Source organism: Chiloscyllium plagiosum, chromosome 10 (genome assembly GCF_004010195.1).
Source record: "Chiloscyllium plagiosum isolate BGI_BamShark_2017 chromosome 10, ASM401019v2, whole genome shotgun sequence".
Lineage (NCBI taxonomy): Eukaryota > Metazoa > Chordata > Chondrichthyes > Orectolobiformes > Hemiscylliidae > Chiloscyllium > Chiloscyllium plagiosum.
The window spans coordinates 1,063,140-1,087,791 of NC_057719.1; the positions used below are offsets into that span (position 1 = coordinate 1,063,140).

At 47.1% G+C, this 24,652-nt stretch overlaps 1 protein-coding gene across 1 annotated transcript in view; it reads left to right on the top strand.

Moving 5' to 3' along the window:
* Positions 1-11,092, top strand: part of LOC122553942 — an 11,720-nt gene extending 628 nt beyond the window's left edge. Inside the window, exon 2 of the mRNA XM_043698445.1 lies at positions 8,589-11,092. Coding sequence (XP_043554380.1) covers positions 8,744-10,858 — 2,115 coding nt within the window. The 5' untranslated portion in view covers positions 8,589-8,743 and the 3' untranslated portion in view covers positions 10,859-11,092. The remainder of the gene's footprint in view (positions 1-8,588) is intronic.
* Positions 11,093-24,652: the final 13,560 nt, after the last annotated feature.

Below are 24,652 nucleotides of genomic sequence, written 5' to 3' on the forward strand. Positions count from 1 at the left end.
TCTATCTCTCCCCCTCCCCCTCCCCCTCTCTCTATCTAGTGATCGTGCTGATACAGCACTAACTCTGTGGCTGGAAGGTTTTAGTGGCTGCTAGAGAATCGAACCAGTTGCACTGACTGTGATGGTTGGAAACTCCTGTAACTTTAAAAAGGTAACAACCAACACAATTCAATAGATGAGGTTCCACCTTCTTTCTGTAGCAGATAGCTGTTAGTGCTGGGTGCTGGTGTTGAGAGCTCTCCCCTCTGAATCCCACAGGAACAATGATATTACTTTACTGGGGGATTATCGGGGTCGATGCTGGGGTGGGTATTGTTTCTCCTTGTGGGGGATTGTGGTACGAAGGGGCACATTGTAAAAGTCAGATGCCCCCCCACCCCCTGACAGCCTGCCCCAGATTGAAATGGGGAGATGTTTCATCTCTGATGCAGTGAATCTTTAGAATTGTCTACCCCAGGGAGAGATGGGTGCAGAGGGTGGTGGGGGGGGGGGCTTTATCAATGAAAATATTCATGATCCATCATCAATGGGGAAGTCAAGGGAGAGTGGAATTGAAGGTACAATTAACTCAACCATGGTGTTAATGAAAGATAGCAGCTGTCTCCGAGGGGTGGGGTAGGGGGGTACTAATGGTCTAATCCTGATCCTATTCCTTATCCTGTTACAATTCCAGGAGCTGTGAAGAGGCCATTCGTTGGGGGTGGAGGGGTGCGGGGGGGGGGGAATGAAGGTGGTACAGGAGACACCCAAGCAACACACCTTGCTGAGACACCTCCATTGGTCAAAACCCTGCGTACACTCACACAGTGTCTTTGTCCCCCAATCTCGGTGACCCAGTGGGAATGGGGTAATTGAGGAGTGAGGTGAAAACCCAGACTCCAGCGGAGATGGTTGTGGGGAGGTGCACGGGTTTAAAACCACGGCCAGTTGAGAAATAGAGTGTTTGGGTAGTAACTGGAGGGACACAGAGAAGGGGAAGAGAATATTAAAACAGCAAGGGCAGGGTGTGACCCATAATCTGCAATGGGACCTTTCAAAAGGGACTTGGGTAAACGCTTAAACAGGAGAATTTCTCAGAGCTGGGAGGGACAGAGTAGGAGTGGCGGCTAATTATCAAGCTCTTTAAAAGAGCTTGCACAAAGACAATGGGCAGAATGGCCTTCCCACATGTTGTAGCCTTCCTCCATAAACAGTGTGGTCTTGTTTCAGCAGCTCCATCCATTCTGTTTGCTTCATCAAAGTCTCCTTATTGACTTAATGTTCATTCAGAGTTAGTTAAAAATCACACAACACCAGGTTGTAGTTCAACAGGTTTATTTGGAAGCACTAGCTTTTGGAGCGCTGCCCCTTCACCAGGTGGTGGTGGAGAATACGACTATAAAACACAGAGTTTGAAGCAAAAGATTACAGTGTCATCCAACTGAAATGATATATCAAACAAACCCAGATTGTTGTTAAGTCTTTCATCTTTTAGAATGGGCTGCAGGTTTTGGTTCAATAATATGTACATCTCAGAACTTCTTTCAAGTTACATTCTCAAGATAACTTAAGGTTTTATTTAAAAAAAGGTGACATCTCACTCAGACAATGTATTAAAGGTGTGAGGTGAGAGTCTGTCTGTATCCCAATCTTGAGCCAGACTGGTTCTATTTCCAAGGTTGAATTTATAAATATTACATGGATTGTCTGCCTGCAGATTCTGCATTTTTTGAGCAGAATAGAATTTATCTGCAAATATAAATTCACCCCAAAGACTTGTGTGTGTGTGTGGTGTGTGTGTGTGCGTGTGCCTGAGAGGGAGAGAGAGAGTGTGAGTGTGTGCATGTGAGTGTGAGTGTGAGAGTGTGTGTTTGTGTGTGTGCGTGCTTGGTAGAATGTGTGTATGAGTGTGACAGAGTTTAAGCCTGTGAGAGGGTGTGTGCTTGACTGTGAGTGTGGAGGGTGTATATCTGTGTGTCCGAGAGAGTGTGTGTATGAGAGGTGTATGTGTGTGCGCGTGTGTGTGCGTGCGTGTGCGCACTGGTGTGCGTGTGCGCACGCGTGTGTGTGTATATATGTGTGTATGCATGCACATGTGTGTATGCGTGTGTGCGTGCACACATGTGTGTACGCAAGCACGCGGGTGTGTGTGCGTGTGCAAGCGTGTGTGCGCGCGCGTGCGTATGTGTGTGTACACGCGCGTGTGTATGTGAGTGTGAGCGTGTGTGTGCGCGCACGTGTGTATTGTGTATGTGTGTGCATGCGGGTCTGAGTCTATAGTGTAGTGGGGTCGTCTGTAGTGTGACATGACCCCAAGGTCCCAGTTGAGGCCATCCCCATGAGAACCAGAACCTTCCCATTATTCTCATTTGCAAAGTTGAACTGTGTTAATTTTCAGTGCCCAGCAGGGTGACGACTCACAATTCAGCTACTTCTGCGGCGGTGTTAATGGATTCAAAACAATTTAAATACCTCACTGTTTCATGAATTTCACGGAGATAGAGGGGGCGAGCTGTTAGCGACAGCATCTGGACTGAGTTAAAACCAGACCAGCAGAGGCAGGCTGGACTCTCTCTGTGTTTCAACCCCAGCTCTCTTTCTCTCTCTCTCACACTCTCTCTCTCTCCCTCTTCTCTTAACTCCCCTTCTCTCTCTCCCATATCGCACTCTGTGTGTCTCTGTCTCTCTTTCTCACTCCATCTCCCTCTGTCTCTCTTTGTCTCTCACATTTTGTCTCTTTTCCTTTATCTCTGAACATCTCTCCCTCTCTTGTGTCTGTGTGTGTGTCTGTCTCTCTCCCACTGTGTCTATTGCTCTCTCTCTGTCTCTTTATAAGTGTGTCTCTCTCGTGTATCTCTGTCACACTGTCTCTCCCTCTTTATCTCTCTCTTTTTCCTTCTCTCTCTCTGTATCTCACCCCCTCTCTCGTCTTTCTCTGTTTCATTCTCTCATGTGTCTCTATCTCTTTCTTTCTGTCTCTCTCTTTCTCTCATGTGTCTCTCTTTCCCTCTGTCTTCCTTTTCTTCTCTGTCTCTCTCTCTTTCTCCTTCTCTGTCTATCTATCTGTCTCTCTTTGTTTCTCTGTCTCTCCTGTTTCTCCCTCTCCTTTCTCTCTGTCTCTCTCTCTCTCTCTTCCCATCTCTCTCTCTCTCTCTCTCTCTTTCTCTGTCACTCCCTCTCTCTCTTACTCTCTCTGGCTTCTCTCTGTCTCCTTGTGGAAGCTGTTCCTTAAGGATGAGAAACAAGTTTCACTGTTGAACATTCCCCAACCCCTGCAAGGCTCCATATTTGGCATTGATCGGGGGAGGGGGGAGCTGATGAAGGTTTCCCTGGGGGACAGCTGCCCAGGGACAGGGTGGTGGGTCATGGGTCATAAGCAGCGAAGCTGAAAGAGCCAATGATTAATCAAGCAGTCGGAATTGTAATAATCCGGACCGTCTGGGGACAGTAAGTATCAAAATGTGTGCCCCATGAGATGTAGGCCATTCAGCCCATCGAGTCTGCTCTTCCATTCAATGAGATCATAGCGGATTTGATAACCCTCAAATCTACTTTTGTTTCAAAAATCATTCATCTAATGGGGTGGGGGAACATGTCTTGCCCCTCTGTAGTTGCTCACAGGGCAGTTAAACATTGACCATGCTGCTGTGGGATTGGTGTCACATATAGACCAGACGCAGAGCTAGTTGGAGGGTTATCGGAAGCTGGCAGGAGAGTGGAGTTGAGGCCAAGGTGAGCTCAGCTGGGATTGTATTGAATGGTGGGCTAAATGACCTCCTCCTGCCTGTGGTTATTACCTTCCCTAAAAGGTGTTTCCAGACTGACACATTTCCCTGTATCCCATGCCTCCATACTTTCTGAATGAGCCTGCCATGGGGAACCTTATCAAACATGTTGCTAAAATCCATATACACCACATCCACTGCTCTACCTTCATCAATGTATTTTGTCACATCCTTGTGAGGCATGACCTGCCCCTCACAAAGCCATGCTGACTATCTCTAATCAAACTATGGCTTTCCAGATAATCATAAATCCTGTCTCTCAGAATCCTCTCCAATACTTTGCCCACCACTGATGTAAAACTGACAGGTCTAAAATTCCTAGCATTATCCCTATTCACTCTCTTGAACACGGGAATAACATTTGCCACTCTCCAATCATCTGGTACTACTCCAGTGGACAGTGAGGATGCAAAGATCATCGTCAAAGGCCAGCAGTCTCTTCCCTCGCTCCCCATAGTAACCTTGGTTATATCCCTTCTGGCCCAGGGGACTTATCTATCCTTATGTTTTCAAACTTTTCAGCACATCCTCCTTCCTAACATCAACCTGTTTTTGATTGTTTCATGCTGATCTCAGAAACAGCAAGGTCCCTCTCAGTAGTGAATACTGAAGCAAAGTATTCATTAAGGACCTCCCCTACTTCCTCCAACTCCAGGCACAAGTTCCCTCCTCTATCCCTGATCGGCCCTAGCCTCAGGTAAAAACAATGACTGCAGATGCTGGAAACCAGATTCTGGATTAGAGTGGTGCTGGAAGAGCACAGCAGTTCAGGCAGCATCCGAGGAGCAGTAAAATCGACTTTTCGGGCAAAAGCCCTTCATCAGGAATAAAGGCAGAGAGCCTGAAGCGTGGAGAGATAAGCTAGAGGAGGGTGGGGGTGGGGAGAGAGTAGCATAGAGTACAATAGGTCAGTGGGGGAGGGGATGAAGGTCCTCTTGTTCCTCACATAAGTGTGGAATGCCTGAGGGTTTTCCTTCATCTTATCCACTAAGGCTTTTTCATGCTCCCTTCCCACTCTCCTCAGTCCATTCTTCAATTCCTTCCGGGCTATCTTGTAACCCCCCTCTAGACCCCTGTCTGATCCTTGCCTCCTCAACCTTAAGTAAGCTTTCTTCTTCCTCGTGATTTTCCACATCTCTTGTCATCCCTTTACCCTGCCATCCCATCCTTGCCTCAGTGGGACAAACCTGTCCAGCAGTTGCAGCAAGTGCTCCCTCAACAACCTCCACATTTCTGTCCCGCATTTCCCTGAGAACATCTGTTCCTGTTATGACACGGGGTAAACCCCCCCGTTAACTTAAACCGGCAACACAGAAAAAATTTATCCTGTGCAGTAATCTGTGAAAATTCAAGAGATCAAGAATTATCCCAAAGTTCACTGTTTAAAGTAAAAATTAACAACTTTATTTTTACTTAAAAGTCTAACAGAAAATTATTAACTAACAACCATTTACAATGCCTTTCTCGTCGATTCTCCTGTTCCCTAGATGCTGCCTGACCTGCTGCGCTTCTCCAGCAACACATTTCCATCTCTGATCTCGAGCATCTGCAGACCTCATTTTCTCTTCTAACCTATCTTTTACTTGCCTTTCTATAATACTGGTCAGATAAAACCCCCAATTAGATTTATCAAAGTATTCAAATTTCAAAACCAGCCAGCTGTCGAATCTTCTCTTTGTATCTTCCTCTGTCTTCTTTCCTTCTTCTTAGGGATTTCTGTTTCACAGGTCATTGATAGATAAAGGTACCTTTAAGAGAGCTATTCTGTGGGCAGTCAATACCTGCTGGTGGCTTGGCAGCTCTCCCCTAACTGTTCAATTTTCCCAGTCTTATACCCCAAAGCAATGGATCATTTCATGGGTCTTAATATTGCCAAAATATCAAATTCAAACTTGATTGTAATTTGGTATCTTGGGGTATAATTTAAACTGATTGGCTGAATTTGAATTTGATTTGTTTTTTCTCATAGCATCCTTGGTACTGCTAGCTGCTGGACCAAACATTACATTGTAAATTTTCCAGTACTCTCTGTGCCTCTCTAATTCCTTCAACTCTCTTAAAGGTACAGTACACCCACATCTTCATAACAGTTCCCAATTTAGGTGCAGCAGTTCCTGCCTAATAGCATAGTAATTCTGCCTCCCCCAATTAAATACATTCCCATACCGTCTGCTCCTATCCCTCTCCATAGTACAGTAAAGGTCAGGGAACTGTGATCACAATCACTGAAATGCTCTCCCACCAAGAGCTCTGACTCCTGACTTAGTTCGTTGCCAAACACCAAATCCAATATGACCTCCTCTCTCGTCGGACTATCTACATATTGCATCAGGAACCCTTCCTGTTGTCACCTGACAAAAACTGCTCCATCCAAACTGTTTGAACTAAGGAGGTTCTGATCAATATTAGGGAAGTTAAAGTCACCATGACAACAACCCTGTTACTTCTGCACCTTTCCAAAATCTGCCCCCAATCTGCTCCTCCCTGTCTCTGCTGTTATTGACACGTGACTTAGAATCATAGAGTTATAGGGATGTACAGCACGGAAACAGACCCTTAGGTCCAACCCGTCCATGCCGACCAGATATCCCAACCCAATCTAGTCCCACCTGCCAGTACCCGGGCCATATCCCTCCAAACCCTTCCTATTCATATACCCATCCAAATGCCTTTTAAATGCCTTTTGTGGGCGGCACGGTGGCCCAGTGGTTAGCACTGCTGCCTCACAGCGCCAGAGACCGGGGTTCAATTCCCCCCTCAGGTGACTGACTGTGTGGAGTTTGCACATTCCCACCGTGTCTGCGTGGGTTTCCTCCGGGTGCTCCGGTTTCCTCCCACAGTCCAAAGATGTGCAGGTCAGGTGAATTGGCCATGCTAAATTGCCCGTTGTGTTAGGTAAGGAATAAATGTAGGGATATGGGTGGGTTGCGCTTCGGCAGAGCGGTGTGGATTTGTTGGGCCGAAGGGCCTGTTTCCACACTGTAAGTAATCTAATCTAATCTAATCTAAATGTTGCAATTGTACCAGCCTCCACCACATCCTCTGACAGCCCATTCCCCACACACACAATCCTCTGCATGAAAACGTTGCCCCTTAGGTCTCTTTTATATCTTTCCCCTCTCACCCTAAACCTATGCCCTCTAGTTCTGGACTCCCCCATCCCAGGGAAAAGACCTTGTCTATTTACCCTATCCATGCACTCATAATTTTATAAACGTCTATAAAGTCACCCCTCAGCCTCCAACGCTTCAGGGAAAACAGCCCCAGCCTGTTCAGCTTCTCCCCATAGCTCAAATCCTCCAACTCTGGCAACATCCTTGTAAATCTTTTCTGAACCCTTTCAAGTTTCACAACATCTTTCCGATAGGAAAGAGACCAGAATTGCAAGCAATATTCCAATAGTGGCCTAACCACTGTCCTGTACAGCCACAACATGACCTCCCAACTCCTGTACTCAATGCTCTGACCAATAAAGGAAACATACCAAATGCCTTCTGTGCCAGGCTAGTTCTAGCCATGTTATTGCCAGCTGGGTATCAATGAGTTTGTTTTTCTTGGTGAATAGCCTCAGATTGACAACTGAGAGGTAACCACATAGATATGTTTAAGGTGATGACGGGTTTATAGGGAGTGAGTACAGACATAGAGATGACAATCAGACAGTCTAGATTATAGTTGAGTGTGCCTATTCCTGATGAAGGGCTTTAGCCCGAAACGTCGATCCTTCTGCTCCTCGGACGTTGCCTGACCTGCTGTGCTTTTCCAGTACCACACACTCGACTCTAATCTCCAGCATTGCGGTCCTCACTTTCTCCCTGTCTAGGTTATAGACAGAGTAATGAAAGTCAGTGTGCCATTTCTCCTCTTGTTAGCTTGCTGCTCCTGCCTGTCTACTTTCATTGGCTGGTGTAACACAGACATTCAGGTCTCTTTGTAGATCCACACTTCCCAGTAGATCACTATTTAAATAATACTCTGCTTTCGCTGTGTTTCACACGGAAGTCACACTTAATCACATTGTGCTGTATCTGTCACATGTTTATCCACTCACTCACTTGTCTAAATCACCTGAAGCCTCCTTGCACTCTCCTCACAATCCCACCCACCAAACTTGTGTCGTTGGCAAATTTGGAATGTTGTATTCAGTTCCCTCATCCAGGTCATTGATATAAACCATGAGGAGCTGGGGCCCAAGTACTGATCCCTGTGGAACCCCACTCGTCACTGCCTGTCCAACCAGAAAAAGACCCATTTACACCCACTCTCTGTTTCTGTCTGAGAACCAATCCTCCATCCATGATAAAATATCACCCCTGATCCCATCTCCCTCCCCCACCCCCTGTGCGTTAGCTTGGTCCACCAACCTCTTATAGGGGACCTCTTCAAAAAACCCTCTGAAAATCCAGATCCACCACATCCCTTATCCACTCCATTAGTCACATCCTCAGAAAAACACTGCAGGAAAATTGCTTAGCATGAATTGCCTTTCATAAAGCCAGAAAGACTCAACAATAACTTTCAAAAGGAATTGAATTAACATTGAGAGGGAAAGCAGCCCAGAGTTTTCGCTGAGGAGGTGGGAGTATTTGGAATGGGCACAGATATGATGGGTCGAGTGGCCTGTTGCTGTGCTGTAGAATTCCTAGGTACCATTGGCTGGTGTGACTGTCTGTCTTTGGGATGTTCCATTGAAAGGTCATTAAGCTGAGACATCAACCTAGTCTCTCTCTCCACAGAGCTCCTCCAGCAATCTGCCTTTTATTTCAGGTTTCCAGTTCTAAGCCGTGGTCTTAATGTTGTACTAAGTGACCATTCTTTTTCCAGGTCTGAGATTAAACGGAAAGTGATCACTGATCAGAGAGATGTTAACGTGTGTCTGGGGTAGATGAGAAAACCCCCCTCAGGGTGTGACCATAACCTGAAATTGCGGTGAAGGTACAAGCCAGATGGAGGTGACTATCCCATAATCCTCAGCTGTCATGAACAAGTACAAGGCAAAGACTGGATTGGTGAGGAAGCTAACCAGAGGAGGCCCTCCCAAGTTATTCCTCATGAAAACCAAGAAAGGAGATCATCCAAAGGGAAGCCAAGGCGGGATGGAGGGCAATTGCAGGTTTCGGAGGAATCAGGCTGGAGTGACCACCTCTGACCTCCAGGAGGATGAGGCAACTGGAGCCTGGACGAGGGGCAACCGTTCTGAGGTTCCCAATGTCTCAGCGTGGTCCATGACCCCAGGGATTGATGATTCAGTCTTTGAAGAGAGTGTGGCGAGTGGATATCCAGGAGAGGAAGATGAAGGAAAGGTGTGTCATTCCTCACTGAGCAAGCCCGGGGTCAGAGGACAGGAAGGCCCCCTGATCCAGGCCCCTGTCAAACACGGAATCAAATCGGGGAAGGGAGCGAGAGTGAGAAGGAAGAGGTGGACCAAGGGAGTGAGGGGGTCAGGCACTGCCTGGAGATCTCTGATCTGTGTGAAGAAAACGAGACAGCACCAAGAGGAGGAGGAGGAGGAGGAAGGGTCTCCGAATGGTCAGCGAGTGGCTCAGACTCTGATCAAGGCTGAGAGGGAGGGCCGGAGCTGCCTTCCTGCACAGATAGCTGAGTGTCAGGGAGACGTTCCTGGACCCCCCTGGCACAGTACTGCAGGCTGCGACTCGAACCTCTCCTCACCAAGAGGGCCTGGCCTCAGTGCTCAAGCCCAGGAAGATCCCAGTGAACCCAAAGCAGCCCTCCAGGAAGGGGAACCGGAGTTTCAGAGATCGGGCAGTCGCTCCAAGCTGAGGAGAAGGTCCAGCGGCTGGGCTTCCTTCAGGTACCTCATGAAGTCGAGAAAGGACTGGAGAAGTTTCGCCGAGAGAAACACTGATCTCTCAGGCAGCCAGAACCAGTCGGAGACCGGAATCCTACCGGATTCCCAGGAATCTGAACTAACTGCCTCATCCGACTCAAAGGCATCGCTCAGAAAGCAAATCGGAGAGGAGGGAGACCGGAGTCCAAGTGAAAATTCCGAGGCAGCTGCCTATTGCTCAAGTCCCCCACATGCAGATAATGAAACCCTTCATTCCCAAACGGTGGCCGTGTCACTGAATAAGCACCAAGATCCTTCAGTACCAGATGCCTCTAAGGATTCCCAGGCTGAGATCCACTGGGACAGGGTGGAAGAGAGAGTCATGATCAAAGGATCTCCCCCAGCAACATCTCAGGATGAGGTGGAGCTTTCCAATGACAATGGGCAAGAGACATTGGTTGATAGCAGACAAGATGGCAGCCAGTGGTCATGTGACTTTGAGTTTGTGCCATTGATACCACAGGGAATGCAATGTGAGATTGGCAGTGCCAAAGTAAACCCATCTTACCCTCTGGGCACTGATGGGTTTCCAGGTCATTTACAGGAAAAGTTGACTCTAGATGCTTTAGGACCTGTTATCGAGACAGAGAGACAAGAGCTGGCGAGGGGAATGCAGTCTGATTCCAGACTCGCTCCAATAGAACGTGCTGATTTGCAAAGGCCAAGCACCATTCTGTTGCAATCACTCCCATTGACAAAGGAAGAAACATCCCCAGAGCCATTGACCATTGAGAAGGCTGCACAGAATCCAATCCAGGAGTCAGCTGAACAGCAATGGTGCAATCTCACTGAGTTAAGCATCAGGAAGACCACAAATCCTGGCTGCTTCTCTCCAAATGGTAACACTAAGCAAGTACAAGATGTGCAGGTGGGTGCGACTGGGACATCACTGGGATTTATTGAACAAGGAATAAACATTGTTAGAGCCACTGCTCCCCCCGACTGTGGCTCTGTCCGTTCCCCCAGCTGCTCTGAGGAAGATGTTACTGCTGGATGTCAAGGTCATCACCGTGTGAATTGGGATGGCTTGTCAGAGGAGGGGTGCTGGGCAGCAGATGGGCAAGGAGACACTGACCCTCTGAGTGATGTTGTTCCTGGAGCAGGGAGCCAGGAGGCAGCCTTACTTCACACAGCCTCCTGTATTGTGCAGTCAGCGATGCAGGCTGCAGTGGAGCAAGTGGCTGGAGAAACTGCGATGACAATCCTTCCAGAAAACTGTCCCCTGTCGGAACCTCGGGATTCATAGTGGATGCATGAGGAGTGTGAGCCAGACAACGGCAGAGTTCAAACCTCAACTGGTTTCATGTTTAACAACAAAATCTTCGCTCCTCCCATTGCAAATCTTCACTCCTCTCTCTCTGTGACAATGCTCTCTCAAAATGACAGCTATTCAGCCAGGAAACCTGCACCCTCTCTCTCACTCCCTTGACCACTCTCTGTTTCTCTTTGCCCTGACCACGCTCTCTCTCTCTCTCACTGCCTTGACCACACACTCTCTCTTCCCCTCTCACTCTCACTCTCTCTCAATGCCTTGACCACTCTCTTCCCCTCTCTCTCTCTGCCCTGACCACACTGTCTCTCTCTCTCTCTCACACACACTCACACTTTCTCTCTCTCTCTCTATCCCTCTGCCTTGACCATTCTCTCCCTCACTCTGAGCCGTGACCACTCTGTCTCTCTCGCTGTCCAGCCTGAGTAAGACAGTCTCTGAGGTGCCTCTCTCCTTGTTTCCTCCATCACCCTCCCCCACACATTATCCTCCCTCACACTCAGTTACCCGACTGACACTCAGGACGAGGTGACATACTGAGAGGTGTTTTCACTCGAGCCAATAGGATTGTCTCTTGGCTGTGGTGGAGACTGAATGGCCACCTGAATATTGCATGAGAAAGTGAAAGTAACTCTCGTTGAAACATCACTTCACCTCAGTGAGAAGACGTAGTGTTGAGTTTCTTGAGTGTTGCCTGGATGGGTGCAGCTCCAACAACACTCAAGAAGCTCGATACTATCCAGGGTCAAAACAGTCACTTGATTGGCACCACTTCCACAAATATCTACTCCCTCCACCACTGACGCTCAGTGGCAGCAGTGTGCACTATCTACAAGATGAAACATTTGCTAAAGGTCCTTAGACAGCACCTTCCAAACCACTTGAGAAGGTGGGGGTGAGCTGCCTTCTTGACCCGCTGCAGTCCATGTGCTGTGGGTTGACCCAAAATGCCCTTCGGGAGGGGATTCCAGGATTTTGACCCAACGACTGTGAAGGAACGGCGATATATTTCCAAGTCAGGATGGTGAGTGGCTCGGAGGGAACTTGCAGGGGGTGATGTTCCCATGTATCTGCTGCCCTTTCCCTTCTAGATGGAAGTGGTTATTGGTTTGGAAGGTGCTGCCTGAGGGTCTTTGGTGAGTTTCTACAGTGCATCTTGTAGATGGTACACACTGCTGCTACTGAGCGTCGGTGATGGGGGTGTGCTGTGGGCAGGGGGTTGGCGTCATTCTTGTGGGAAAGATCATTTCTTCTGTTTGTTTTGGAAGGTGTTGCAGATTTCCTGGAGCTGGATGCATCCAACTATCCCTCCCTCTGATTCCAGCATCTGTGCACCGACTACATGTGACCAGTGACTGCAGTGGCCTGCAGATGTCACCCATTATAATAATCATTGACAACAGGTTTGCTCGGGGAAAAGACTCTCCAGTCCCAGGCTTCTCACCAATATCCACATCCCAAGAATAAACTTTGAAAATGCCTGGTCACTCAGTGCTAGACTAGACATCCTCCTGTGATAGATGAAGGGAAGGCATGGTGGCTCAGTGGTTAGCACTGCTGCCTCACAGCACCAGGGATCCAAGTTCGATTCCAGCCTAGGCCACTGTCTGTGTGGAGTTTGCACATTCTCCCTGTGTCTGCGTGGGTTTCTTCTGGGTTTTTTGGTTTCCTCCCACAGTCCAAAAATGTGCAGGTTAGGGTGAATTGGCCAGGCTAAATTGTCCAAAGTGTTCAGGGTGTGTCAGTCAGGGATAGATGTAGAAAATGGGGAATGATTGGGTGGAGTACTCTTCAGAGGGTCAGTGTGGACTTGTTGGGCCAAAAGGCCTGTTTTCACACTGTAGGATTCCATAATTCTATAAAAGAGAGATTGGAACACACAAATCTCAAACCCATGTCTCCTATACCAACCTCCCCTCCTGCCCAGGTACCTCTGTCTCCCTTCACTCTGGTGGTGTCTGGGGCAGGGAGAGCTGTTGGTGCTCTGACTTGGGCAGGTTTCATTCACCCAGGGACAGCTCCCTCTTGATGGTTGTTCATGCCAAGATGAATTGCAGATCTCACTCCCTATCTCAAACAGGATTGTCCCAGAGTGGCATCCAGAGGTGATTTTAATTGAAACACATCAGATCTTGAGGGGACTTGACTAGGTGAATGTAAAAATGATGTTTCCCCTTGTGGGAGAAGCCAGAACTAGAGGGTCATTACTTAAAAATGAGGAGGTTTAAACCAGAGAGGAGAAAACATTATTTTCTTCAGAATTTCCTTCCCCAGGAGGCAGTGAGTACAGAATCTGTATGTATTTTGAAGGCAGAGGGAAATAGAATCCTGATTACCGAGGGGAATGGAAGATTGTGTGGAGGAATATAGAGCTGGGATTAAAATCAGATCAAATGGCGGAGCAAGCTCGAAGGGCCGAGTGGCCTATTGTTGTCGGTATGAACTGCTCTGAGAATTTAGCCAGTGACGGGTCTGTTTCCTAAACTGTTGGCAGTAGTTTATGTCTCAGTGAATGTCGAACTGGCTTGAAGGGCTGAGAGGCCTCCTCCTCCTTCTATGGGGATTTTTTAATGATGGCCTGATCTAGGGAGGATGGGGAGCTAGACTTGGTGATCACTAACCCTGAGGCAGAAACTCTGTAATGCCTGGGATAATTATCTGTTGCTTCATGGTGACTTAGGCCTTCAGTCCCGAAACAAAATAACATTAATGCTCAGAATTTACACCAGTCCCAGGTAGTTGTCCACTTGCCTGCTGCTGATATAAGCCTGGAATCAAGTCTTCAATAGATCACGACTCCTGACCTTCCAGGATTGACTTCTCTGACTTCTAGGTTATTGTCCTCTCAGTCTATAATCTCAGTTATTCCAGAACCTTCCAAATCATTGTCTCTTGTGCAAATTCATAAACTCATCAGATACCATGGGCTCACATTCATTTGAAAAGTCGGATTTGGTATTCCTTCAAGCTCTGAAGCTTAACTCAAGCCAGAAGGTCTAAGTTAGATGGTGATTGAGAGGATGAGATGTAGATAGAGGGAGACTGTTTTCTTTGGTCAGGGGGAGGAAGGGGTTTGGGTGTGGACGTTGGAGTGTAATGGCTTAGAGGTGAGGTCAGGAAGTCTTTCAAGGGGCAGTGAAAATTTGGAATACTCTTCCCTCAAACATCTGGAGAAACCAGGAGTTCATTGGAAACCTCAAAACTAAGCCTGACCAACCTTAGTGCAAGTGTGTTTTGGTATTGATACTAACGGAGGCGCTGAGATCATGTTATCGATCAGCCAGGGTCTGATATCCAATCTGAGAGTGCGGTCTTCATTGGATAAGGAACAACGGTAGGGAAATGGAGTTAAGGTACATCTCAGCCGTGACCTGAATGCTCCAACAGGATTAAGATCTGATCTTTCCGATCTTAAATTCCTGGATGACCTTTACAGAGTATTGTCACACATTCCTCTCCAGAGAAACCATCACAGGGACATTACTGCAATTGCTTCTTCAGTCCCATGGAGATCAATTCACAGCCTCAACACATCTCTTGACTTTTTAAAAATTCATTCACAGGATGAGAACGTTACTGACCAGGCCAGCATTTATTGCAGATCCCTAATTACTCAGATGACAATGGAGAGTCAACCACATTGCTGTGGGTCTGGAGTCACGTGTAGACCAGCCTCGGCAAGGACAGAAGATTTCTTTCCCTAAAAGACGTTAGTGAACCAGATGGGGATGTATGACAATTAGCATTGGTCATCATTAGAATGTTAATGCCAGATTTTTATTAAATTCAAATGTCACTATCTGTCATGGCAGGATTCAAACCCAGGTCCCCAGACCCTGGTTTTCTGGATGAATAGGCAAGTGATAAGGAGAGATTAGATTCCTTACAGTGTGGAAACAGGCCCTTTGGCCCAACCAGTCCACACCAACCCTCCGAAGAGTAACCCATCCAGAATCATTTCCCTCCTAACACTAACGCTATGGGCAATTTAGCATGGCCAACTCACCTGACCTGCACATCGTTGGATTGTGGGAGGAAACCGGAGCACCCGGAGGAAACCCACGCAGACACAGGGAGAATGTGCAAACTCCACACAGACAGTCACCCGAACCTGGGACCCTGGTACTGTGAGGCAGCAGTGCTAACCACTGAGCCACCATTCTAATAGCAGCAGGACATCACCTTAACCTTGTGTGACCTCCTGGTGATTTGACTTCTCCGGTGTGTGATGGTGAAAGTGACACTTCAATGTGTTTACAAAGATGGCAGCTGTGGCTTGAGGTTTGATTCTTTCATATTCCTATGTCCAACTCCACCCAGGAGGTGTCAGTCATCGGTACAATTACATCTTTATCTCAAATGACAGAGAAACATCAGCCAATTGTCAGGGAATGTCTAACAATCCTCAGTAGAACCGAGAAACAAATTTTTTTTTATTGGTTAGAAATTTGGGGTGGCACGGTGGCACAGTGGTTAGCACTGCTGCCTCACAGCGCCAGAGACCCGGGTTCAAATCCCACCTCAGGTGACTGACTGTGTGGAGTTTGCACATTCTCCCTGAGTCTGCGTGGGTTTCCTCAGGTTGCTCCGGTTTCCTCCCACAATCCAAAGAGGTGCAGGTCAGGTGAATTGGCTATGCTAAATTGCCCGTAGTGTTAGATGTAGGGGGTATGGGTGGGTTGCGCTTCGGCGGGTCGGTGTGGACTTGTTGGGCCGAAGGGCCTGTTTCCACACTGTAGGTAATCTAATCTAAAATAAACAACAGTTGTCATTGAAGGAATCTCTCACAGAGACAGCAAGCAATGAGGAAGGCAAATGGAGCATGAGCCTTTATTATAAAGGGATGGGGTTTTAGACAAAGTCTTACTGTAATTATTTCAGATTTTGTTGAGGTGACTCCTGGAATAGTGCCAGGACTGTCCTATGGAGAGATTGGACAAACTGAGCCTGGATTCACTTAAAATTCCAAAAGAATGCGAGGTGATCTCATTGAAACCTACAAATTACTTCAAGGGATAGACAGGGAAGTTGCAACTGTTGACGCTGGATGGGGAGTCTAGAACCAGGGGGAACAATTTATTAATAAAGGGGATGTCACTTTGGTCTGAGATGAAGAGAATTTCTTTTACTCAAAGGGTTGTGTGTCTTTGGAATTCTTTACCACAGGGGGCTGCGGAGCTCAGTCTTTGAGTCTGTATAAGATAAAGCATGATAGATTTCTGATTACCAGTGATGCACTGAGTAATGGGAATGGGGTGGGGAAAAAGCATGAAGTGTTCAATCAGCCGTGATTACGGTGAGTGGTGGGATAGGTTCAATGGACTGAATGGCCTACCCCTGTTCCTACATTAAAGGAAGGGTTTTTTTTTCTTTTTAATTAGATTTATTAATGTTACTTATCAGAGTACAGTGAAAAGCTTTGTTTTGCGTGCAGTACAAGCAGATCATAACATACAAAGATCATGGAGTGATTGAACGCGGCGAGGAATACAATGTTCGGCCAGAGAAAGTGCACAAAGAGCAGGGTCAACATTAGATTTGAAATTTGAGAGGTCCATTCAGAAATCTAATAACAGCGGGAAGAAGCTGTTCTTGAACCTGTTGGCATGTGCATCTTTTAAGCTTTTGCCTGATGGAAGAGGTTGGAAGAGGTCTTTGATGATGTTGGCTGGGCTGCCTTTCCAAGGCAAAGAGAAGTGTAGATGGAGTCAATGGGATGGACTGAGCTGTGTTCACAACCTTCAGTGCTTTCTTACGGTCCTGGGCAGAGCAGTTTCCGTACTAAGCCATGATGCATCCAGATAGAAGGGTACACAAATACTCACAGATGGCAAAGGCTCACGAGGTTGATCCCAGAGATGAGGGAATTGGCCCATGAAGGATCAAATAAACAGGGGCCAGATTCTCTCCAGAGGGGTGAGCAGTAATCTCAGTGAAAATGATACAAAACCAAGTGGGGTAGATAGGAAAGGTTGTTTTACATTAGTCAAGATTTAAAAGATGGGATCAGGATAAGGAGTCGGTCATTTAGAACTGAAATAAGGAGAAATTTCTTCGAAGGGTTGAGAATCTTTCGAATTCTTTACTCCAGAGAACTGTGAATATATTCAAGAAGAAAACAAGAGAATTTTGGGAATGATGGAATTTAGGAATGAATTGGAAGGGTGAAGTTGGAGTCTATGTTACTGTTAGCAGAGCAGACTATCTCTCCCACTGCTGCAGTTATTTCTTGCTCTTAAAATCATCCACCACCAAGAGAATTTCATTTCATTCCCGAATCGAGACCCGAAACAAGTTTGAGGGGAAAGGTTTGCAATGCTGAGTTGTTTGTTCAGCAGTGTGGTTGACACAAGGTCCTGGGCTGATTGTCTAACAGAATAAAACACAAGCTATTCTTGTTGCTGCACTTTTAACGTAATAAATTCTGATTCATCAAATTTGTTGGAATTGATGGTTTTATTTTAGGACAAGGAGAAAAACAAAATAATTCCCAGTATTTACCAGAACACATGAAGCCAGGGCCAGGAGTTCAGAGCTGTCTCTATTGTGTTTAATAGTTTAGGTTTCTACCCACACTCAACGTGACTGACAAATGAAACACCACACACACAATTTAATATTCTTCTGCCCACAATAGTTGACTCCAGACCTGATGATCAATGATTTACATTAAGTCATCAATAACTTTTTAATCTTGCAAACATCCTTCTCTTTTTCAAATCTTCTGTAGTCAGCTCTTGCCTAAAGAAAACCCTTTTACACCCACTGTCTTTGCAGAAAGAGTGAAGGTCCCATATTCTATCCTCTATAAAGTTGAGCGCGTGCTCACCTCTGCTGTCCATGTCCTCCCTCAGAGTACATCATCTTCCCACCTCGGCCTGCGCTTGCTGACCTACCACAGTGAAATGAGGATTTTAATTTCACACTCTAGTTTTCCAATCCCTCAATGGCCTTGCTTTCCCCCTATCACAGAACTCCTCAAACTCCGATCTTACGAGCATTCCTGATTATTCTGCATTGACCATTAACCTCAGTCTTCCAGCTCCCGGGGCCAGAGGTTCTGGAATTAAATTCCCAAACCTCTCCAGCTCATTTTTCTCTGACAGCTGGTCCTTAAAAAACCAATCTCTTTCCCCAACCTGTCCTAATATTTCCTGAGGTTATACAGCATGGAAACAGACTCTTCAGTCCAACCAGTCCATGCCAAGCATAATCCCAAACTACAAGCAAAAACAGGTGCTGGAAAAACTCAGCATTTGTGAAGAGATATCAGAATTAACAGTTCTGAGTAATTCTGGACCCAAACAGTTCTGGACCCAAAATGTTAATGCTGATTTAGAACATAGAAGAATACAGCACAGTACAGGCCCTTTGGCCCACAATGTTGCACCGATCCAAGTCCCCCTAACCTACACTAGCCCACTATCCTCCATATGCTTATCCAATGCCCGTTTAAATGCCCATAAAGAGGGAGAGTCCACCACTGCTACTGGCAGGGTATTCCATGAACTCACGACTCGCTGAGTAAAGAATCTACTCCTAACATCTGTCCTATACCTACCACCCCTTAATTTAAAGCTATGCCCCCTCGTAATAGCTGACTCCATACGTGGAAAAAGGTTCTCATGGTCAACCCTATCTAAACCCCTAATCATCTTGTACACCTCTATCAAGTCACCCCTAAACCTTCTTTTCTCCAATGAAATAATCCTGCTTTGCTTTTCCAGCATCAGCACAGGCTGGTGGCTCTCACTCCACCTTCTCTCTTCTGCAAGGTATTCTTCAGATATTCTTTGAGGCTCGTTACAGCAGATATTATGGATTTTCACACATTAAAAGTTTCATGACCACTTTCTGGTTAGTAGGCATGGATATGTAAAATCAGATGATGGGCATCACATTTACTAGCTGCGTGTTAATAAGAGACATGGCAATCTGTTAATTGCCAAACTGATTGTTGGCAATTAACAGATTTCACTTTAGTCTAGATTAGAGTGGGGCTGGAAAAGCACAGCAGGTCAGGCAGCATCCGAGAAGCAGGAAAACCGATGTTTCGGGCAAAAGCCCTTCATCAGGAATGGAGGATTTCACTTAGCAGAGGCATCCAGACCTGCTGCCCTTTTCCAGTAACTTCTGTTTTTGTTCCTGATTTACAATATCCACAGTTCTTCTGGTTTTAATAATCCCAAACTAAACTAGACCCACCTGCCTGCTCCTGGCCCATATCCCCCTAAACCTTCCCCAATCATCTTATTCAAAGGTCTTTCACATTGTAAATGTAGTCACATCCACCACTTTCTCGGGAAATGTACCCACATCCACCACTTCCTCAGGAAATGTACCCACATCCACCACTTTCTCGGGAAACGTCAACATACCCACAACCACCACTCCCTCAGGAAGTGTACCCACATTCACCATTTCCTCGGGAAATGTCAACATACCCACATCCTCGAGAAATGTCAATGTACCCACATCCACCACTTCCTCAGGACATGTCAACATATCCATATCCACCACTTCCTTGGGAAATGTCAACGTACTCACCTCCACCACTTTCTTGGGAAATGTACCCACATCCACCACTTCCTCGGGAAATGTCAACGTACCCACATCTCCCACGTCCTCGGGAAATCTTCCCACATCCACCACTCCCTCAGGAAATGTACCCACATCCACCACTTCCTCGGGAAATGTCAACGTACCCACGTCCACCACTTCCTTGTGAGATCAGTGTCAAATCCTACTGGATAACACACTTGTAAAGCACCTTGAGACATTTTGACATATTTGGAAGTGCTTTATAAATTCAAGTTTTCTATGTCCTTACTCCTTTGTGTCAGCCTCCACGCATCTATTGCTCCTTGGTAATATCCAGATATCTAGTGTCCAGCCAATCAGACATCTTATAATAGCAAAATACTACAACTGCTGGAACTGAGGGTACTGTAGAATTGGTATTGTATCAACAATATCTCACATATATAGTCACAAATATTTACAAATCACAAGTGTTATAGTGCAGAATGAAGCCACTCAGCCCATTGTGTGCAGTTCTATTCCCTAGTGCCAATCTCCTGCTTTCCCCCATCCCTGCACACCATTTCTATCCAAATAACCATCCAATGCCCCTCTTGAATGCCCTCAACTGAACCTGCCTCCACCACATTTCCAGGCAGTGGGTTCCCCACACCCAAACTACTCACTGGATTAATTTTATTTCTCACATCACCCTTACTTTGTTTGCACATCACTTTAAACCTACATCCTCTTGTTCTTGTGACTTTCACAAGCAGAAACAGCTTCACACTATCTACACTGTCCAGCCCACTCATGATTCTGAAAGCCTCAATCAGATCGCCTCTCAGCCTTCTTCGCTCCAAGGAGAGCTGTCCCACATTACTGAATTTGTTCATTCCTGGAACCTTTCCTCATAAACCTTTCCTCAACTCTTTCCAAACCTTCCTATAGTGTGGTGTCTACAGCTGTACACACTCCGGCTGAGGTTAAACAAGTGTCTTGTACAAGTTCCACATCACCTCCTCGCTCTTGTATGCTATGCCCCTATTACTGCTCGCTCCCCCTATCCTGCCTCCTTCAATGATCTGTGCATATATACACCCACCTCCCTCTGCTCCTGCACACCCTTTAGAATTATATGCCCTATTTTATATTGTCTTTCAATGCTCTTCTGACCAAAGTGCATCATTCACACTACTCTGCGATCACCCTAACCTGCCAACTCCACCAACTTGCTGATGCCCTTCTGGAAGGCAGAGTTGCAATGGCAACACAATTCCCTGAAAGCTCCCCTCCAGGAGATATAGAATCCTGAGGTGGAAATATATTGGTGATCCTTCGCTGTCACTAGTTTGAAATCTTGAATCTTCTCTCTAACAGTGTTGTGGTTGTATTGACACCCAAAGACTACAGTGGATCAAGAAGGCAGCTCACTACCACCTATTCCAGGGCAACTTGGGACAGGAGTAAGGTTAGCCCAGCCAGCAATACCCACAGTCTCAAGTGAGAACAATCAAACCGCACTTGAATGAGCGGTTTTTAGGTAGGATCTTTCTGGTCACTGCTCCTGATCCCTCAGACTTTCAGTGCAGATTTTCTTTCAAGGTGACATCAAATTTGCGAACTGCTCATGTTGCATTAGCACAGAAGCAGCTCAGGACTCAACAAGTTCAGGCATCTGGATTACTGCAGCAGGAACATAACCACAGCACCAGCAGTTCTAAATGCACATGGATTACTGAGCGTATGTTTGGATCCACATTCCCAAGTTTAACAAGAGTGACTCCATTTGCGTTATCAATGAGAGGAGACTGCACATGCAGAGCTAACAGAAACATTGAAAAATTAGAGTCAATGACTGTGCTCCTCTGTAGGGTACACAGTACTGATTTCCACAAATTTCAACCTCCCATGGAGTCATTAACTCTTCTAGTCTCGTTGGAAATGCTCAATAAATTACCCTCATTACATAATAGAACATATAGAACATAGAAAAGTGCAGCACAGAACAGGCCCTTTGGCCCACTATGTTGTGCCGAGGATTAATCTTAACGTAAAATAAAATAACTTAACCTACACACCCCTCAACTCACTGCTATCCATTTGCATGTCCAGCAGTTGCTTAAATGACTCTGCTCCCACCACCATGGCTAGCAACGCATTCCATGCATTCACAACTCTCTGCATAAAGAACCTACCTCTGATGTCTCCTTTATACCTTCCTCCTAATATCTTCAAACTATGATCCCTCGTACCAGTCAATCATGCCCTGGAGAAATGTCTCTATTGACTCTATCCATGCCTTTCATTACCTCGTATACCTCGATCAAGTCTTCTCTCTTCCTGCTCTCCAGAGAGAAAAGTCCGAGCTTAGTCAACCTCTCATCATAAGGCAAGCCCTCCAGTCCAGGCAGCATCCTGGTAAACCTTCTTTGCACCCTCTCCAAAGCCTCCGTATCTTTCCTATAGTAGGGTGACCAGAACTGGACACAATATTCCAAGTGTGGTCTTACCAGGGTCTTGTAGAGCTGCAGCAAAACCTCGCGGCTCTTAAACTCGATCCCCCTGTTAATGAAAGCCAAAACACCATGTGCTTTCTTAACAATCCTATCCACTTGGGGCAACTTTAGGGATCCACATCAAGATCCCTCTGTTTCTCCACACTGCCAAGAATCCTGTATTTAATCCTATATTCACATTCGAGTTGGACCTTCCAAAATACATCACTTCGCATTTATCCGGGTTGAACTCCATCTGCCATTTCTCAGCCCAGCTCTGCATCCTGTCTATGTCGCGCAGCAGCCTGCAATAGCCCTTGATACTATCAACGGCACCTCTAACCTTTGTGTCATCTGCAAATTTACTAACTCACTCCTCAAACTCCTCATCCAAGTCATTTACAAAAACTACAAAGAGCAGAGGCCCAAGAACAGAGCCCTGTGGGACCCCACTCAACACTGACCTCCAGACAGAATACTTTCCATCTACAACCACCCTCTGCCTTCTGTCAGCCATCCAATTCTGAATCCAGACAGCCAACTCTCCCTATATCCCATACTTCCTGACTTCATGAATGATCCTACCATGGGGAACCGTATCAAATGTCTTGATGAAGTCCACATACACCACATCCACTGCTCGACCATCGTCGACCTGTCTTGACACCTCCTCAAAGAACTCAATAAGATTAGTGAGACATGACCTGCCCCTCACAAAGTCACGCTGACTGCCTTTAATCACACTATGCTTTTCCAAATAGTCATAAATCCTATCCCTCAGAATTCTTTCCAAAACTTTGCTGACCACAGACATAAGACTGACTGGTGTGTAATTTCCAGGGATTTCCCTATTACCCTATTTGAAAAGAGGAACAACATTCACCTCCTTCAAACTTCAGAATTACTTCCCAGCCGAATCTTCAGCCTGGAAAAAAACTACTTTTATTCTGTGGCATTTCAATATTCTTTTTCACATCACAGAAGCGCTTCACAGGAGGCTTCCAAGCACTGAGAATGTCACCTAGACAGGGGACGAAACGTCTGCAACACAAATTCCCAGCTAGGCCGACAGAACCACAACAACGAGCACCCGAGCTACAAATCTCACAAATTTTGAATATTCTTTTTCTTTATTCATTCACGGATAAGGGCGCAGCCAGCTAAACCAGCATTTATTGCCCATCCCTGATTGCTCAGAGGGCAGTAAGGAGTCAATCAGATTGCTGTGGGCCTGGAGTCACATGTAGACCAGACCAGGTAAGGTCCGCAATTTCATTTCCTAAAGGATATTAGTGAACCAGTTGGGTATTTCCCCCCTGACAATCAGCAATGGATTTATGGTCATCATCAGACGTTTTTTCCCATTGAATTCAAATTCCACCAGCTGCCGTGGTGGGATTTGAACCCACATCCCCAGAACATTACCTGGGGGTCTCTGGATTAACAGTCCAGCAATAATACCACTAAGTCATCACTTTCGCTTGGACATAGGATAAAATTCCCAGATTTAAACACTCTTTAGGAAAACGAAAATCGGTATCTATTTTAATTGAATATAAATCAGTTATTTCCCTGTCGGAAAGATAAACTGAAGCAGTGAGGTAACTAACTTCCTGTGTGATTTGTCACTTACCTGTTTACTGACATCACCATGCTCATCAACCCTGGCCTGGCACTGCATCAACACTGGGAAAAGAGAAATCACACCACAACAATGACCTGTACCCAAGTGAGTCAGCCCCTTCAGGTGGGGGACCCCGTACCCCAGTGAGAGTCAGCCCCTTCAGGAGGGGGACCCCGTACCCCAGTGAGAGTCAGCCCCTTCAGGAGGGGGACCCCGTACCCCAGTGAGGCTCAGCCCCTTCAGGAGGGGGACCCCGTACCCCAGTGAGGCTCAGCCCCTTCAGGAGGGGAACCCCGCACCCCAGTGAGGCTCAGCCCCTTCAGGAGGGGGACCCCGTACCCCAGTGAGGCTCAGCCCCTTCAGGAGGGGGACCCCGTACCCCAGTGAGGGTCAGCCCCTTCAGGAGGGGGACCCTGTACCCCAGTGAGAGTCAGCCCCTTCAGGAAAGGGAGGGAGACCCCGCACCCCAGTGAGAGTCAGCCCCTTCAGGAAAGAGAGGGAGACCCCATACCCCATTGAGAGTCAGCCCCTTCAGGAGAGGGAGGAGGACCCCGTACCCCATTGAGAGTCAGCCCCTTCTGGAGAGGGAGGGGGAACCCCGTACCCCAGTGAGAGTCAGACCCTTCGGGAGAGGGAGGGGGATCCTGTACCCCAGTGAGGGTCCGCCCCTTCAGGAGAGGGGGGGAGACCCCGTACCCCAGTGAGGGTCAGCACCTTCTGGAGAGGGAGGGGGACCCCATACCCCAGTGAGGGTCAGCCCCTTCTGGAGAGGGAGGGGGACCCCATACCCCAGTGAGGGTCAGCCCCGCCAGTAGAGGGAGGGGGACCCCGTACCCCAGTGAGGGTCAGCCCCTTCGGGAGAGGGAGGGGGACCCCGTACCCCAGTGAGGGTCAGCCCCTTCAGGAAAGAGAGGGAGACCCCATACCCCAGTGAGGGTCAGCCCCTTCAGGAAAGGGAGGGAGAGCCCATACCCCAGTGAGGGTCCGCCCCTTCGGGAGAGGGAGGGGGAACCCCGTACCCCAGTGAGAGTCAGCCCCTTCGGGAGAGGGAGGGGGACCCCATACCCCAGTGAGAGTCAGCCCCTTCAGGAGAGGGAGGGGGACCCCATACCCCATTGAGGGTCAGCC